The following is a 20,061-nucleotide window of genomic DNA, read 5'->3' as shown; positions in this document are numbered from 1 at the left end:
TGGTCTTTACCAGTAGTTTTGTCGTGTTCAGTGTTCTCGATCTTACCGTGTTATCTTGATTTCTTTGATAATTACGTTCCGGTTCATATCTCATAACACCCGGACTTACAATTACCTTAACAATTGTCTTACCTCACACATTTGTAACTGGAACAATCTCCTCTCCTTTTCCATTTCGTCCGCGATCTCGGCTGACGTCACTTCGCTTCGGATGAGACCGGCCTCCTTCGCTTGCGACTTCTTCTCCTTCTCAATCTTCAGGTACTTGGACTCGTAGTCTTTGGACGCCTTTTCGAAAGGCCTCTTGAGGTCTCCTCTCACCCCTCGAAGATCACCTTTCAATAGACTGTCCACGGGGAACATCACTATGTTGTTTATGTTCTGCATCTGCGGACAAGGTGCAACTTTTAGGAAACATATTTTTATTTTAGTTTGTTGTTAGAGTAGAACTTAAATGTACGTCGATATTAAAAGTTATTCATGTTTTGTGAATTAAAAACTAGCAATTAAAATTGGTTTATTTCTTGCCCTACAGTATAAGTCAGAGGATAGCAGCTGAATAAACTATACACTATTAAGAACCTCCACGCAAGATGTTGGGATTGTGATAAATTCTAACACGAACATATATCTTGTCAAATAAATATAATCTAAGTCTAAGAAATTACGATAACGGGAGCACTAACAAATTATAAGTAAGAGTATAATAGAGATATTCTTACTGAAATAGCCTTTACTACTTTTAATTTCGTAACGACAATTTAATTTCGTATGACAATTATGACTTGGTAAAGTTAATAGAAGGACAATCTTGAAGCAAATGGCGTGACTGAATATTAAAATGTTACCTACTAAAAATAGCTACCGATTTGTGCCGTAGGTTGAGATAATCTAACTGCATTTTAGATAAGTCTGTCTGTATCTAATACTATATCGATATCATAAATCCAATCGTGAACTACTTCAGTAAATCGAGGTTCAATTTTACTATCCGGAATTCTAAATCCACAGTCGATTTGAATAAAATTTTCACGCCGTAAAATGGCGATTACAATTGTTGTCGCTATCATAAAAAATGGTAATATCTGTAATAAAAAATCAATTTCGGAAAATGTATTTTGTTTGAAGGTTCGACTCGGTTCGACTCCGGCAGCACCACAGCCACACCTATTTCTGCCTCATAACAGAGCTTATAATTGAAGGTTTAGTTTCTCGGAACCAATCAATGTGATATGGCTAAAACTGGCGTGCAGGTAGCAAAACTAATTTCAAGTTGCAACTAGTTACTGAAACTAACCCAGGAAATGCTTCCTAACTAATTTAATATGCTTTCGGAACTATGCACCACGTGTTAGTTGCGCATGGTTTTAAGCTACAGCGCTTTAATACGTATAGATATAAAATGCCTACACCTGTTTCATGCAGATTAGAGAAAAATATATCTACTTTCCATGTTATTCCTATTTGCTCTCATACGCCAATTCAGAAAAAAATATAATTCCTGTTTATCAACGTTCTACTTACATTTTACGTACTTTACGTTTTTAGTAATTTTCAGAAACAAAGACAAAATGTTATGTTACGGTCACGCCGTACTCAAATCTGTCCCAAGGAAGCAGTACACTCGGCTAACGGCTCTAAGGCCCGCACAAAAAGCACTAGAAAAACGAGTAGACTAATTTAGACTTGGCACTTGAGAAACCTAGGAGTATGTGCGTCCGCGGCACACCAATCTGGTAAGTACACGAGAGAACGTTGCATCTTGCAAAACGACAGCATTCCTCAAGTGTCGGCGTTTGTTTACGCCGCTATGCCTCTGCCCAGCCCCCGCTCGTTTACGACATCCTTTTAACATAGTAACCAGTTCAGTTATAACTAGAAAACTTAACAGTTATAGAGTAGTGGTATAAAGTTCGGGTAAATTTGGTTGAAACTTTGGTTGAAGTCTTACGCGGAATTGTGTATCACCCCTTTCTTAGAGGGTGAAGAAAAACATCGTGAGGAATCGTACATGACTAAGAAAAAAATCCAAAAAGAGCTGCAAAGTCTAGCAACACCCGCGTATAGCCAGGAAGACCATAACCTGAATAGTTGCCATTCTGAGAGGAGACCAAATTTTTCAATCAGGCAATGCAAAACTTGAAAATTAAGTTTGTGAAGCTACTGTAAGATAAGTTATATCTAAATTAAGTTATATCTGTACATTAAGTTATATCTAAATATTTCCTTATGAACCGAATATCAATAACTTCAATTCAGTAGCACTATAAGTGGCCGTATCATGAGCGAATCGTTAGTTCAAGAGTTCAAGTTAAGCAATTAGTTCTGTGTCTTTAACCGGCAGTCATTAAACCATGGCGTGGATTCTCTACGGTACTTTTTTTTTGGAAAAAGACCCATATTCAACTGTGGGTATCGTAATTGTAACCGATGGTTCTATTCGATTACCTTATAGTTTATACATGATACATACAAATGCTACGCCCGTATACGCGCCTACACCGTGAGCTGAATAATGGTGCGAGTTAGGCAATCTTAGTGCTTCTATCTGGGGAGTGAATACCAGCGCTCAGGTAGAGACCATGACCTGGAAACATCGCTGTATGGAAATGTTAGTGAAAACGAGTTACGAGTATCAGTAATTCATCTCGAGAGAACTCAACACGACATAGTTATGGTGCGTCTAAGCCTGGTGTTTGTGTTATGTGGGTTAAATATTTAGGAGATTCAAATATAACTCGTATCTATGTTACATGAAATAATTTGAGCAACTAATAAAATTATAACCTGATTTTTGTAGAAAAACCGGCAGGAGTCCATTTTTTCCGCCTGCTGGCCAAGGATCCAATGTGGATCATGTCGTTGTGAACGTTTTATCATTACTTTACCTAATCATAGATGATGCGGATGGCGGATTGGTCCACCAAAACGTTTGTTAAAAGAATTTCCTTCCAATCTTTATTAAAGGTCCATACAATACTTTTCCTACGACTGATTACGTTTGTCCGCATCGCAACATATGGGTCGCTGAAAGCAAAACCGCTTGGAAATTGAATTGATCACACCGATAAGCTTGCACGGGTAATCGAGCGCATTTACGAGCTGTTACGATGGGAACATCGCATGCACGCCATTGTGTTCCTTTTGCGGACGAGAGCTAGGATTGCCAACATATTGACAAATCATTGTAGTATTTTTAAAATTAAGAAATATTTTATATAAATTTTATCTATACTAATATTATAAAGAGGAAAACTTTGTTTTTTTGGTTGTAATGAATAGGCTCAAAAGCTACTGGGCCGATTTTAAAAATTCTTTCACCATTCGAAAGCTACATTATCTACGAGTAACATAGGCTATATTTTATATGAAATATATTTGATAAATACATTTTGAGGCGGTAACAAAGTTTGCCGGGTCAGCTAGTACATAAATATAACGTTACGATATTATAATCAGAACACAAAAAATAACAAAATTGTGGTATAAATAAATATAGGTACACACAGCAGGATACACATAAACTTATTATGAATATAGAAAATATGTTAGTAGATTATTTTTATGTTAACCACGTGCTTGTGCATGCGCTTTATCACCTAACATCTTTAAATAAATAACAAAAACTATTAAGTAAGTATTTTTGCATACTAAATAATTTTCACTATTACATATTATGTAAACCCAAAATAAAATACAATATTTCTAAAATTGGCAACCCTACCGAGAAGTACACTACGTTCATACAACGTTGCGCTGCAACGAAGCGCTTAAATTTTTTTTACACCGATACCTTCGTTGTGTAATGGAATCGCAAGTCTAAAGTTGGTTTTGTTGTCTTGGTCATTCAATTATGTTAGTACAATTCTATGGAGCGATACGCGTAGTTGCGGTATCGCACCGCAAAAATCGGCGGCTTCACCGGTCGCGACGCGGAACTTTGCGTCGTAGGTACAATGTCGGATTTTATCACAAAAATAATACATACACATATTTCCCATGCAACATTTTATGTTTCCAAATACATCCAAGTCCTCAAAACGTTGTACGAACATTTTACAGACAAATAATCATGCTTTTACCAGGGATAATGCCGTATAACAAATTATATCTACTTGTATAGCCACACTAAACCTCCAATCTCCTTATTACGACATTACACGAATAACTTTCCGTAAGCCCTACCAATGGACCTGAGTCTAGTGCTTACCAGTATGGCGCTCCATTGTTAAGCTTTCGCCTGAAGAGCTTATTTAAATTACTTTTACCGCAGGCCTTTATGTGTTATTATGAGGCCCTTGATGTTAACATTGTAAAGAACAATGCCGTCTACAAAATTACAAATCTACACTTACGTATAATGCGGCTATCGGACCTTCTTTTTAAGGCAAGTAGGTACATACTAACCGCTGCTTTCCCCGTAGATATTTTCATAAATTTACCATATATCGACTGGTCTGAAAAATTCTATTAGATTAGGTAAAGTTATCAATTATACGAGACGTTAGTGGTATATCTTATACGACAAATCTTTTGATACCTCGTCGTTGTCACATTATTGGGCAGACTACTGGGCACGGGAATCTTCTTACGAGTGAGAGAGGTTTAGACCAGGGTTGTTGCTGATGCAGGTTTTTACTAGATCAGCGGATGCTGATGCTGATGCTGATTTTTTCAGATTAATATCAGCTGATGCTGATGCAGATATTTAAAAATACTAAATATAAATATATTTTATACTGAGGTATTTGTACGTCCCTTACGAGAATAGTCTTTTTTAACCAATTTCACAAAATGAGGCGGTTTCTCAATTCTACCGTATATATGTCTTTTTTATGTTTTTTCGCGGATAACTTCGTCGTTTCTGAACCGAACTGGATGATTTTTATTTTGTTGGAAAAAAAGATATTTCCAAAGTAGTTGCATTATAAGAAAATAAGGGTCTGATGATGGCAGACCACAGAAATCGAGGGGAACTTTCAAAGATCGTAAGGGCGACTAGTGTATTTGTAAGATTTTTTGTATGTCATCACTAAAAAAGGTGAAAAAAAAAATAATTAAAAAATACAATCGACTTCCATGTCACTACAAAGCAAAAATCAACTGAAACAAATTTTGGCTCAGCACATATCTCCGAAGCCGGCGCTCATATTGAACACGCTGTTTACGCCGTTATCCAACGAAATATATTTAGCACCGACTTCAGAACCAACCAACATCCAATTCAGCTGCCCTCCACTCTGCAGTGACACAGAAGTCGGCATTTATTTGTTATTTTTTTACAAAAACTACACTGTGTCGTATCTTTGTTCAATAACAAAAAATATTTGGTCATATTGCACTTTTCACTGGATGTGGCATTATGAATTGAATACATAATTCTGTTATTGATTGATTGAACTATGATCGAAAGTTATTGATGTCTGACCAAATTACGTTGTCAATACAATCGAATGATTGTTTGATGACAACTTGTGTTTATAAACTTCTGTGATTGGCTAAAACTCCACGTGATTTAAGCTCGGTCCCGCCTTCAACGAATACGTTACAATTTCAATATCAGCATTAAATATCAGCATCTTTTGTTGCGGATGCGGATACGGATGCTGATGCTGATATTTAAAAGAAAGCTGATAAGCAGCGGATGCTGATGCTGATGCTGATATTCGCAACAACCCTAGTTTAGACCACAGGTAGTGCTAGTAAAGTGCGAATTGGTAGAATCAAACACTTTTGTTTATTTTTTCGAAACTTCATTCAGGGAACACCGAAACTCATTAATATCATTTAATATGATTTAACATTTATCAATTTTTAAATTATAACTTAAATAAAATTAGCATCCAATAATCGGAAACAGCTCTCTTGAAAATGTCAGTAGATGATATTTCAAGACAGCATGTGAGTAGGTACATAAGTTACTCTTATAATTAACACCTATTCGTAAGATTAGGTATTATATTAACAGACTAGATATTATAAATAGCATTCCTAAACAGTTTGTAGTTTATAATCGGCAAATCTTGAACACCTCCCTAATTTCCATTTAATTAAACACGCACATAATAACATCCTTGTAATAATTACCGGGTGAACAAGGGTTGCGAAGTCCGGAAGGGTTTCATTGTACAAGTACCCTTTGTCCTCCAGTGGCCCGAGGCCCGTCTGTCAGTGTATTCACTCCATTGATTACACAATCGGCCCTCTATGAATTACGATGTCGAGCGTAATATTGTTTCCTGCCTTTTTACTCATATTTCGTTATAAAAATTGATAAACAAGCAGATCAAACAAAATTACGTCTAGTGAAGGTCGACCGGGTACACTGGCGATTATTTTTATGTAATAGATTCTTCTATTATTTTCTTCTGAAAAGGAGATAATTATTAGGTACCTACATAAGAATATCTGATCCTAAATTATTACAGTCGCCCATAGATATCGCCCCTACGTAGGGTCAATCATGGATTACGTATTGACTGCTCCTGCTGACTTCCTTGTTAACTTTTAAAATACTTCAAATACAAATTATTCAATTACAACATAAGCTCAGAGCAAAAAAAATCCAAAAATTCCGGCCCAAAAACCGAAACAACGAAAATCTTCCCGCATTCCTTCGTATCGGTTCCTTACAATTTTACAGCGTGTAAAGATCCGCGTAATGTGATGATAACGTAACAATGATCATTGTTCTAATTGAGAGCACGCGCTCGCATCTACGCTCGCTATTGTATGCAAATCGCTCGTCAACACACCACCCATAGACATATGATATCTGAGCAAAAAGCTTAATGCTTGCAAGGTTATTATTTACTGTCTTCTGTCTGTTCCGTGTGTTTGGACGTTGAATTGCAGGATTTGCATTCGTTTAGACATTAATTTAAGCTTAAGTTTATCATCTAATTTGATTCGTAGTTTGAAATTAAAAAAATCTTGCAGTGGACTGCTTCCCTACAATAGTATACACGAAAAAGAAATGAAGACAAATATAATAAGTCTAATAACCTGGTGACTGTCACCCAGAAGACAAGATGATGAAAAACTATAATTGATTCTTATAATTCTGACGCTAAATAGGTTTTCATAGAATCCATCGAAAGCATATCTTTCCAAGGACTCCGCAACATTTTTTTTTTTAAGCTATTGCATAGCTTTTATCGCGGGCTTTGAGCGCGGCGACCGAATCGAGAAATTCCGTAACGAAAATAAGTAACACCTTTCAACAACTCGGTTGCCTGGAGACTTGATATCCAACTATCAAGTCTCCAGGCAACCGAGTTGTTGACTGTCAATAGAAAAATATGGATATAATTGAATAAAGTATTATTTTACATTCCTTATTATTTTATTTGATAACCTTAATTCGTCAACTTGAACACAGATGGCAGTAATACACATTTTTTTATAATCCGTGCAGAAATCTTAAAATTGCGTGAAGTATATTTTATATTCCCATTATAAAATTCAAAAATATATTACCATATTATCCAAATAATATGTTTTATCAACATAAGCTATGTTGAATTCTGGATTGATAAAATAACGTAAAAGAGTGTTTGTTATTTTTAAACGTACAATTACAACTGACAGACTTGACAGGACAAAATCAAAACGCCATTATGATTTATGGTACAAATAATTTGTGTACAAAGTGTTTTAAATATGAATAAACAAAGTGCATTTATTAATGAAAAATGCGATGTACCTGTAACATTCGGCCAAATGTCACAGGCACATCGCATTGATCCATTTATATTGCTGGTTGTTAATACTTTACGTCACTTATTACATACTTTTCTATTTTATATTTTAGAATGTTCAGTCTTGCTTGGAGTTATGAAATGTCAGCTGATATTTGCAATATCTTATATAATAGAGATATGATAAAATAGTGGATAAAGATGTATTAATGTAAATGTTGATGGTTATGGAAGAATATATTGTATTTCTGGAATTCCTTCTGAGCGTTTTCATAGCATAAAAAATGCTATGCAATAGCTTTACCGCGGCAGTCTCCGAGTGCCACACGTATTTTTTATCGTTTAACCTGACGATTAGGCAGACGTGCTACCTGATGGAAAGTAGTCAACGCCGCCTATGGACATTTGCAACACCAGAGGAGTCGCCAATGCATCGCCGGCTTTGTATGAGAGCTCTTTTTGCACCTTTTTTGAAGCTCTTGTCATAGCGCTCCGGGAATACCTCAGGAGGAAGTTCATTCCACATCTTACTCGTCCGCGGCAAGAACGTCCGTGCAAACCGAACCGTGGAGGACCGCCACGAGTCCAGTTGGTGTGGATGGAACTTCATCCTTCGGCGAGTGGTGCGATGGAGGAATGGTGACGTAGGCACCAGGTCAAATAGTTCCTCGGAACACCCACCATTGTAAAGCCGGTAGAACACACAGAGGGAACCTATGTCCCTCCGCAAACTCAAAGGTTCTAACCGATCGGAGATCACCGGGTCGTTGACGATTCGGACCGCGCGTTTCTGCACGGAGTCAAGTGGGTTAAGTTGGTATTGGGGCGCCCCTGCCCAGAGATGTGAGCAGTACTCCATGTGGGGTCTCACTTGCGCCTTATAAAGCAGAAGGAGTTGCCCCGCGCTGAAGTACCGCTTCGCTCTGTTCAAGACGCCCAGTTTTCTTGATGCCAACTTCGCCTTAACATCCAAATGACCCCGGTACTGCACGTCACACGATATGTCAACTCCCAGGATCCCCACACTTTTACCAATGGTGAGCGGGATACCTTGGAACCGTGGCGCTATGACGAATGGGGTTTTTTTGTTATAATTATAAATGTTTTGTGGATGATTATATGTTCGAACCCATAGTAAAAGAAAGATTGATGATAGTAGATAGGCATACCGTTGACGTCTTCAAATTGGCAACACATCACAAACATTCCATTGTTATTTTTATAAGGACGGCTATATGTGAAGAAAATAAACAATTACTTCCATGATACTAAAAGTAAAAAAACAAGTTTGATTACAAAAATTCATACCACTTACTTCTATTTGAATGTAGAATGAACGCACAGACGCATAATTCAGTCCAATTTTGTTCTTAAGGTTAGCAACGCATACTAGAAAAGCATCAATCGCTGGTCGTACTACATGAGTCCTGTTTGGGGTTAAATATAGGCTAGAATGACCAAAGACTAGGCATATAACTTTCCAAAATATTTTTCAGAAGTAGTAACGTGTGTGCGATCACGTAAAATTTCTGTCCTATTTAGGGGTCAATAACTGATGTCAATGAGCGGCATAGATCACTTAAAACTTCATCAGCGACGAATGCTCGTCCGCTTTCCTACAGGTCAACAAAATTCTATGAGTTATTAACCTAGTCTATTCAGTTGGCAATAATGTCGTCTCTATCAAGACAATGGCAATGACTTCTTGGCAACATTAGCAGCGCACCTGCCAAACCCACATCAAGGTTAGGATCGCATTATTGGATGTTAAGTGACAAGTTGACCCCAAATACAAGTTGTCTACAAATATTGTATTAATATCCTATACGTAGGCCTATTCCATAGCGATAGTGACACTAATGGTATAAACTGAATTGGGTAAACTCATACCACAAATACCTATAGCAAATTCAACATAGAACAATCCTGTATATATCTTACTTCTCATGTATTTTTCCCTTCTTTGATTTACTGCTGTATTGACAACTGCTACGTATATTTAAAATACGTTAACGTAATAAGAGGACAAACATGCGAATATGTTTATGAATAAAGCAAGGCATCAGTAACAGGATTAACGTTATATTGTCCAAAAATAATCCAAATCATTAATGTCCAAAGTCAAGTGATCCGTGTTCTCATTTAGTCTCATCTGACAACGGTAACAAGTTAAAGGCCTTTACCCGAATGAATATGTAACGCCGTCCGGAGCACTTCACACTTCACACGTCGCTTTACGTGACACACTTTGAACGAACGTGCGAATACCAGTTAAACCACTGAAGGAATAATTAACAACGCACATGTCCCGGTATCCGTTTATCGTGATTGTATTTAAAATTATAAAGATTAAGAAAGAAATAAACAAATTAGATAAGGAAGTAATAACCAAACAAAATACGAAAATTATTGGAAAAAGACTTGCCAGTAAACACTGTTTACTGTATTTCTTTGTTGTGGAATCGCCTGATTGAAGTAACTGGCAAACTGACTGTAGTCTGGCAATGTAGCTAGGTTATATCTGCAGTAAATAATCATAATCATAATCACTTCAAGTATAATAAAACCAAAAAGCGATCTAACATTGGAACGCCTACTTAAATAAGTTATGTCATGAGCTCTATCCTATTTAGGTTTTAAAATATTCCCACTTCTAACATCCCCATTTAGGTATTTCTTCATTTCGTAAAAATTAATATGTAAGCGCCCAAACATAATTATTCTAAGTATAGCGTCAAAGAAGAAAAGAGGTATTTTGACCCAGTTTTTACACCTAAAAAATAATCACTCATTTTTCAATTCATTCACTTACCACGAAGGTCACTTTTCTGGCATAAATACGAGTGGGTCTCAAATACGGAAATATTTTTTTGAAACAAATACAGTACTCGCAACATTTTCTCATTCATTAAAACTTTCATTTAAAATGACGAGGTCACTTATTTGCGCATTCAAAACGCATACAAACATACCTATTTCATGTCGCAATCAGGAAAATCTGATGAAAACCCATTTTATAACGAAGAAAACATAGGTATAGAATAAAAAAGGATTTTCCTTTAATACTTTATTAAATAGACCTCGCGCTCTGTTATACGAAGATCAGTTTAGAAACAAATATACCCAGAATAAGTATGTACCTATATACAGGCATTTAGACTAGATCTATACATATTTATAATTTAGATCGTTAACAGATTTCGAATAGCATTATTGTAGACAGCTTGACAGTAGCAGCCATAACTGTTTACCCATTACGTGTAGTTACACACGGAACACAAACGCAATATACAAAAGCACATTGAGTTACAATATCTCTTCTAAAATTTCCATGTCTTTGATCATAACCGAAACAAACGGCAAAGCCCAGTCTGGCAAGAACAAAGGGCTCTCTCAAAGAGATGCTTTAGTCGTTCACACTTCGTACAATTTATTTCTTTGTTACAAACAAAAAAGGAACAAATTGTTCTTTTGTTTAAACTCAATTACAACTGTAAGCGATAGTCAAGTTAAAACTTAAACCTATTTACATAAAATTATCGCGTACAGTCTCGTAACTACTAGACTTTTTGCAATTCTAAGAGACGATTAAACTTAAAAGGCAGAAGTTTATTGCGCCAAGTGCTAACTGAATGTTTGCTATAAATCGAAATGAAGGACTTTATCGTCGTTCCGTCTAGTTCTATTGCTCACGTACCTATTTAACCTCCCACATATTTGTGGTCCATTTGTCGCGATAAAAATACCGCTTTAGCTAATAGGTGACATTTTAAAACATCGTCAGGAAAACATGATCTAAGCTTCTCTAACGTTCTGAAACGTAGTGACTAATCTTATTTCCCTATAAATGCTGACGATACCTCTAGGGAAGGCTTTTGTTGAGAAAAGTGCAAAAACTTCTCATACGAACCGATGACTCACCAATGGTAACTAATAACTTGTCGATCGCATGATAAGAACCGGTGAATGAGAGTGCATGTGTGTGATGACGCAACCGGCGCGGGGCATCCGACGCAACTTGACAAGACGGTGGAGACGCGAGACGAAAAAGGAAACTGTACAAAAACTGCGAGCCGGCTCTCCTCATGCGAAACGTGACATGCTGTCTAGTCATTGTTGAGCAATGCGACAGGACTAGTTCTATAGCATTCTGTACTCGCAATCTCATAGCACTTTGTTAAGTCTCAAACGAACCGTGACGGCGCCGAAAGCTTTCAGATTTCAAATGTACTTCTACTTCGGCTAATATAATTTTACTTTTAGTGCTTAGTAACTTTATATGTGACAAAATCTGAATATTCTAGAATTGTTCATAATACTCTTATGAATTACTTGTTTATTTACTTTCATGTATTTCTTCAGATAAAATTAAAATTTTCATGAGGATTTACGCCTTAGTATCAGTAAATTATTTTTGATTATTGATTGAACACTTTTAACATGTGCTAATTATTTCAAATATCTATTTGCGAATATTGAATACCGCATTTGCATCGTCGAATGTAAGCAATCGCAAGGGATCCAGCCTTGTATGGCCGCCAACATAACTTTGCGATTACAGAAGCAAAGCAGGACATACAACAATAATCTTGACATATACTGGTAGGAATGCAAATCTTCGTTACGAATCGCTGAAAACTTAGCATACCAAGTTTATTAACTTATTCGACATGTTTGGTAGTTCGATTTGGAAGTAGTTCTTAGCAATGTGAAAGTATTTATGGATCATAGAGTATTGCCACGTTACTGGTTATTATATAAAATTACTTATAGCTACTCGATTTCTACCTAAGTAGCGCACACTTTAGTATTTTAGTAGCAAAAGTAAGTCAATATCGACAAAAAATAAACATTTAGCAACTGGTTGCATCACGGTGTATTTTACAACAACAACTTTGTAATTTCCAGTGTCTACTATTATTTTAGTTTGGCATGACACACGATGGTTGCAATGTAGCAACTAAGGCCTACAAAGAGCTCAACAGGTAGAATACCTAAAGCACCTGTATCGAAAGTGAATCTACTCCGTGCGTTCCACGAGATGTTGCCAAAATTGACCAGCGACGTAAACAGCCAGACCTATCAGAAGGACAAAGGATTCGTGGCCCGTGTCAAGGGCGGGCCAAGGATTCTGCGCAGTCGAGGACCACAGCGGGATGCGAACGAACGCGAAATGGAATGAGCGTGGAATTGGAGCGAGGTTGTAGCTGCGCTAACGTAAAGATCATCAAAATTTTGTTTGTATTGGAAGTGAAATATAGAATTGTTTTACTATACAATGTTAACATAGTTTTTAAATAAAATTGGTTTATGTTTTTCTATTATGAAACATAAAAAAATATATGAAATATTTTTTTATGTTTTCCTCTTTTGTGAAAAGTCCAATAAATTCTTCATAACTTGTACATACGAAGATTGCAAACAATCAGAATTCATTTATCAGCAATTTCTTTAACAACTGTGCACGGGATATTGAATAATAAAAATTTAGTGAACCTAGGTAACAATTACTTCATGCTATATAAAGATAAAACATGGCCGTAATGAACGTAATTTCCAGTGGAGTGCAACGATATTAATTTTGCTTGGCGGCATCCGACGTAAATTGTTCAGGCTATTGGGCTCATACAGAATGGCATCTATCTTACGCTTAATTGCTAGCGGAACGGATTATAAAGTGGTTATCAAGTGGAACGCATTTTCTGAAATCGACGAGAACTTTTATTATTTACGCAAAATATTTTGTACCATAAAGATTTAAATTGCTTTATGATTACAATAATGTCAATAATTAAGCCAAATTACAACGCGTTGGTTTACGCTAATCAACGCAGTCGCTTAACCGATTTTAATAAAAGAAAATAATTGTACCGTTGGTTTTAACTTCGAAAAAACTTTTGGAATAACCAGGGCTCTACCGATGCATTTTCATAAGAAATTTCAAATCACTAAAATATAAATTGCTTTGTGAAACATGAAATGAATCCGTCCAAAGTTGACGTAATTTTCAGTATACTGACTGTAAGTGCAACGAAATGAATTTTGCACGGTGGCGTCCGAGAGAGTTGTAGGCTATTCGGCTCTGGGCGTACAAAATGGTATCTTACGCTTAATTACTACCAGAACTGACGATCATCAAGCGGAACGCATTTTTAGCAGTCTACAACAAACATTATTAGTTGCTACAAGTAATATGTAAAAATTTTAAAGCTAATTTGCCATCTAAATAGACAAAATTGAAATCTGTTTGGGATTTTACAAGTTCAAGAAGTGTAGAGCTTTCGACCATTAATTGATATCAGTAGGTAGATAAAACTAGAAATATAAAACTATTTATATCTAAGAATCAAACGATATACAACGTACAATGATATACAATTGTTAACGACATTTATTCTTGTACCCGGAGAACGTCATTTTCCGGTTATCACGAATGCTTGAATAAATACATAAGTAGTAGGTACCGATTCTATATATTATGCGTTGTACCTACGTTACAAGAATGAGACATTATTTAAGATATTTTGATAGCTACAGTGACTTTTCCATAAAAGTAATAGGTGTGAATACCACAAATCCTTAGAACTTTAATGTAATCCTAGAATGCTAATATGTTATCATTTTGAATAATAATGTATGCTTATAGATGCTCTCCATTACATGTCGCTATAAGTTATCTTTAACTTTGATTATTATCTAAATTCATTGTATTTCTGGTGATGCAAATTTCAAGTGTAGAGTCCGCGCCATTTGAATGATCATAAAATGATTCTTTGTAATCAGGGTTTCTGTCGTTTACATTGTATGCTTTCTCAATCTGCGTATTATTTAAGACGATCAGTGTACACAGCGGTTATTATACCGAAATTATGAACTTAGATAATACTCGAATCCATGGCTTTCATTATGTTCCCGTAACACCTAAAGTAACGAATAATGTGACTTCGAGTGTACACACTTTAATATTAAATAGTTGTTCTATACATAAATATAATACGTATTGGATATATTTATTTAATTTAGTACGATTAGATATTCAACGCTCGGGAACACGATGACCTATATACAACAATCGGCGGCTGCGCCCACGCGCTGCCTGTGTCCAGTCAATCAACGGTTGACACGTCTATTTATTTCAATGTTATTATTTTTATCAATCGTTATATAAATAGTTTTAACTGGTAATTATAATTTTTTAAATTAAATAAAATATCGGTATCGGTACCTATTATGTTTCTAATTCAGATAACGAAACATGCGTTAATCATAGTTAAAAACACAGTAGATAAAAGACCATGGTTTTATCGTCAAAATAGGTAAATATACTGGAATAGCGTACAATAAAGGACAATTTGAATACCATAAGAGCTTCCAAACAATGGGTATAGTCAGCGCCAAAGTGCTAGTCCGCTCTGAAGTTGTTAAGAGCAAGTGTAGTCATGCAATTTGCTATGGCGACGCGATTCATATGCATATTCAGAGAGGATTAGCAGTTTTACGCGGACTATACCTATAGTTTGGAAGCTCGTATGGTATTCAAATTGTCCTTTATTATATGCACATGAACTTCATCCTGAGGTATTCCTGGAGCGCTATGACACGGGGCTCTTCAAAAAAAGTGCAAAAAGAGATCTCCTTCAAAGCCGGCGATGCATTGGCGACTACTCTGGTGTTGCAAATGTTCTTAGGCCACGTTAACTACTTTCCATCAGGTAGCACGTCTGCTTTTTCGTTAGACTAAAATATTTTAAAAAAAAGTTTACAGTCTAACAATTTCGGTCTTTGTTGTTCGGTCTATGTTTCTAACGATTTTAGTTCTAATTATTTTAATGAGCCCTTTAAACTAAAAACATTTTTTTGCTATCATTATAAATGTCATCTTCTTTCGACAAACATATGGAACGAAGCATAATTTTTAAGTAATACCAAGAATTTCAATATAATAAACTCCTAACGATACCACATTTGCTTTCGACTGGAGTCTGGAGCCATCTTCCTGCGGAACTGGCAGAGATTTATTGCCTAGTAGCAACTAGCGGGTTGCTCGCGACTTCGCTTCCTTTGCAAATGTTATTGCAGCGGAATATAGGCCACCACGCAATTTCCGGCAAGTGGAATCTTACGCTGGGTCTATATGACAGAAACCATGTATGAAAGCCATTTATGTGCATGAAATGCTAGAAACTTTAATTACGGATAACTGAAAAGTAACAAGCGTAAGTTACAGGTCGTATGGAGAGTGTTCCGTTAATTATCTAAGTCTAAGTTTTAGATATGACCCAAATTGAATATTTGTTTCCCAGTTTAAAACCTTAGATAAAGGTGGATCTAAAGGAAATAACTTTTACTAAATGTTGTTCTCATGTTACAGTATATAGTAGCTTCCCCTTGTATCTCCCATTTTTCGCAAAATGCCTGGATACTTTTGAGGGTGAAAAGTCACCGGTGGCATCAGCTTGAATAAATAGTATGTTCAAATTACAGACGGCACTTCAAATTTTAATTTTTGCCCAGGAAAAAACATGAAATATGACCTAAAGGACTGTCACGAACACACTCCGCACAAGTTCACGACCATTCAGCGGAATGCCGTAATATCATCCCACGCATCTCATGATGCAAGAAACTAGGTTATCTCGTTTACGCTGATTAATTCGGTTTATACCTCATTCCGACGTCAGTCCCCGGGCGGGCGAAATCGCGAGACATCCGCCGCGGATCCCTCAATAACGTAATATCCGGCTGAGACGGACTCTGATTACTTGGAGACACCTAGCAGATGGGTGGTAAAAGATAAGCTAGTTCATTTCGGATTTAGTAATTTTAGCTTTTACGCAATGTGGTGATTTGTTTGAGATTGCGATGTCATAGAAATTTTTAACCGACTTCGAAAGAGGAAAAGGTTCTTGAACTAAAATGATGAGACGTGATTATAGCCGTTTCTTCACGAACAATTTATTTAGCATTCTATTTACTGATATGGAATAATGCCAGACTATAAGTTAGTGGCGGAGCGGTCTAGATTCCATTTACTTATATAAATACTGGATTTGTGTATGTTGTTGTATATTGCGCATGGCTTTCATAATGTGAGAGAGTGTGAGACCTCCCATCGATGATTATATCCATCGCCAATCTAATGTATTTTATCTAACTCGTGAACATCAATTTTCCATTAGCCTGTATTTAGGCGAGTTTATCTAGAAATAATAACAATCTCTGCAAAATGCCGCTACTGCGAGGCCGTAGTAGAGGTAATTGTGTTACGCACTTAATTAAAACCTGCATGAAAGCTCGCTCTATTTTCCTGCAAGCTGTTGCCTGGAGTAATTCCTCCGTTGAATTTTAAAATGAAAATCGTTAAATGAATTTTACAATTTGTAGAATTTTGTGTCGTGTCGCGTTCAAGTCGGCCAACGCCCGTAACAGTTAGCGTTTCGTGCTAACAAGCGTATCTGGGCCATACCAGTTTAGTGGCGAACTGGCTATCATTTGTAGGTAATGTACTACACTCACAAAAAACAAACTATGACGAAGCCTTCGTTCGCACGTAACAAGTCGACTGCTTACAACTCCAAATAGAATGAACACGGAAAATATAATTTATAGTGACTTTGCATCTGATTGTTGTTTGTGGAAGGTCGCATAAAGTGAACTTTGATATAAATCACCTTTGGTCATACAACTGATAAATTATCCTTATATGACATATCTACTCCAGAAATATTTTTAGAATTCCATTCGTCTTCTAGTCTTTAGAAGGCAGCTTCTGGACATGGCCCTTTATTTAAAAGGATTTTTAGAACTTAGCTGTGCGTGTTGGTAACCCCAATAGACAAGAAAATCAGCAACATGAAGCTCATGTGCTGGCTTCGATTCTTAGTAGTCTTCTATGTCATCTATCTCATTCTATCTCAGATAATCTTAAATCTATTTCAGACATTTTACTATTAAATTCCTGCTATTACTTAAAGCTACACTAAAATAACTCACCAACGTCTTCATAAGCGCTGATAGCTCCTTGGTAACGACCGCGAACTTGAAGAAGGCAGCGCCGATATCCGGCTCCGAGTCCTTGCTGAGCGCGTTCCCGCCGAGCCTCTCCAGCGCCCGCGAGAGGTACATTTCATTGTCCACGTGCGCTACGGAATAAATTGAACTTTTATTAAAATTTAAGACGACCCGAGTGGCGGAGCGGTCGCCATACCAGTCTGACGCGCAGAGGGTCGACCGGGTTCGATTCCCGGCGGATTTCTATTCTAAATTATGAATTTAGGTTTTTGTTTCTGGGTTTCAGTGTTTGTGTATTTGTCACTGTGTGTGTCCATAGCACCCACGATACAGGTAATCCTAGTGTGCGGTTGTGAGTGTAGAAAGCGCTTTTTTTTATTAATGGTTCTGTGATACTGATATACCTGTTTCGTTATCCGCCAATATTACCTAAATATGCTCCCTAAAGCTGAAATTGCTGTCATGTTATGAAGATGACGCAAGGCTTTATTATTTGATAAAGAAAATCTTTTGACGTATCTGTACTATTCGTATCAACTAGTATTCATAAAGTAGGTAAATTGATCTCGTTTGAATATATGGTAATTGCCTCACTATAATAGGCTATCAATAAGTAATTAACATTCGAATCAAATTGCTAGCAATATAAGCGCATACATTATGTAAAATCTACAATGCACAAAAATAAGCAACTTTTAGTTCGAGTGAGTGTTAGATGGGTAACCACCGCTAGTTAAATCAAAGTTTGTTAACTTAAACCCTTAATCACGTGGGACGACTTTAGTACCCCTTTAAATTCCAGGGCCTTCCCCAATGATAAGAAGCCCGTGATCAGCAGTAGTACACTAAATTAGCTGCAGCTATAATTACCACATACTATACTAATTAACACATTTAATCCTTGGGATAAAAAAAGATTGTTTCATAAGCACTCAGTATAAATCCCAGAGTTAGAGCGAGCGACGGAATTAACCAACCTTGCGTACCCATAAAACTAAGTCTTAACTTAACGAGGAGTCATTTTGTAGCATTTTGTCCTCCTTCGCGCACTGGCCATTTAATTAATTCCCTCACTCGGAGTTCTTGATTTAATTTACTTCGTCTAAAAGATACTTTCCATATGTGTAGGATTATTAGTACCATAGACTTAGAATTTTTTCGCTACGCTATAACATCCTATATCTATGATTAGTACTGATCGACCGAAGTTTTGGTTTCGGTCAAGTATCGGCCAAAAAAGGGGTTTCGGTCAAAATTTTAGTTTCGACCAGAAAATGACCGATGCTTTCGGCACTAACGAAACATATGTTCGTGAACATACGGGTAGCATTCGGTAGTACCTACTCGGGCATTTTACAAGCACGTGTCTACTTGCCTTTCAGAACGCCACCGAACCGCTTCTGACAAGTCAGATTTCTGTTTTATTTTTTAATGCCTATTGAATCAAAAATCTAAGTTAATAGAGGTAAGTGAAATTTCTAAGTGTACATTTTAAAAATATTAAATATGTTCGGTCGAAATTAGGACAAAAATCACAAGTTCTGTTCCGGCTGAAAAAACATTTACGGTCCGTCACTACTAATTAATTACTGTAACAGATGAAGCATTAAATAAATAGCATTAACTCATTGACCATAAACTGATGTAAGCGCAACAATCTATGTACTTAGTATATCGTTATATCAATTTTGTAACACGTAATACCTACTCATTCGTTCTAGATTTCGAGTAACGCTACATTTTAAGATACTTATCGAGTGTTGTATAACTTACATCACGGTTGCGATAATGCGACAGGTGGTGTGATATCGCGGATATGGCGAATGTGTTTAATAGTATAGAGTAGGTATGTATACCTCCCGTGTAATACATACTTAGACATGTAATACATGTAATATATATTAAACATGAAAGGCCGCTTTATACACTCCTTGGGCTTCACCCATACTAGGATTAGTAGGATTCCCTGAGCTGTGGATGAAAAATACACAAACCACCCAAACCCAAAACAGAAATATTTATCAACATTCGGATATCTGGCTAGCCGGGCTATCAAATCCGGGGACAATGTATTATCTGATTTTCATCATGACAGACAAGCAGGCAGACACATAGATTTAATTCTAATCTACCTGATAAAACATTGAGTGACAGACAACTCACAGCTTAAGCCAGTGAGGGTGTGCAAACATGAAAGTTTGCACAAGAGCTGCTTATAAATATATAACGTACATGAGCATGAAGAAATTATTAGAAAATTTATCCTTTACGACTACACTGGGAATAATATAATCTGTAAATCTACTTTCTTTGCAATGTATCAAGAGCTTTGCGTCAGCGCTGTACAAAG

At 36.6% G+C, this 20,061-nt stretch overlaps 1 protein-coding gene across 8 annotated transcripts in view; it reads right to left on the bottom strand.

Moving 5' to 3' along the window:
- The window catches only part of Asap (ArfGAP domain of ASAP), a 67,899-nt gene that overhangs the window by 28,522 nt on the left and 19,316 nt on the right, over positions 1–20,061 (bottom strand). For all 8 annotated transcript variants that reach the window (XM_073089566.1, XM_073089597.1, XM_073089574.1 and 5 more), the window contains exons 3-4: positions 17,694–17,842; positions 133–387 (exon numbers count right to left, since the gene is read on the bottom strand). In XM_073089566.1, coding sequence (XP_072945667.1) covers positions 133–387; positions 17,694–17,842 — 404 coding nt within the window. The remainder of the gene's footprint in view (positions 1–132; positions 388–17,693; positions 17,843–20,061) is intronic.

The sequence above is a fragment of the Epargyreus clarus genome, unplaced genomic scaffold (genome assembly GCF_041222505.1).
Source record: "Epargyreus clarus isolate Ecla_fem2 unplaced genomic scaffold, WU_Ecla_fem_2.2 ptg000003l, whole genome shotgun sequence".
In the NCBI taxonomy this organism is placed as follows: domain Eukaryota; kingdom Metazoa; phylum Arthropoda; class Insecta; order Lepidoptera; family Hesperiidae; genus Epargyreus; species Epargyreus clarus.
Note: the sequence above shows the minus strand (reverse complement) of the source record. Positions and strands in the feature narration are given on the sequence as shown.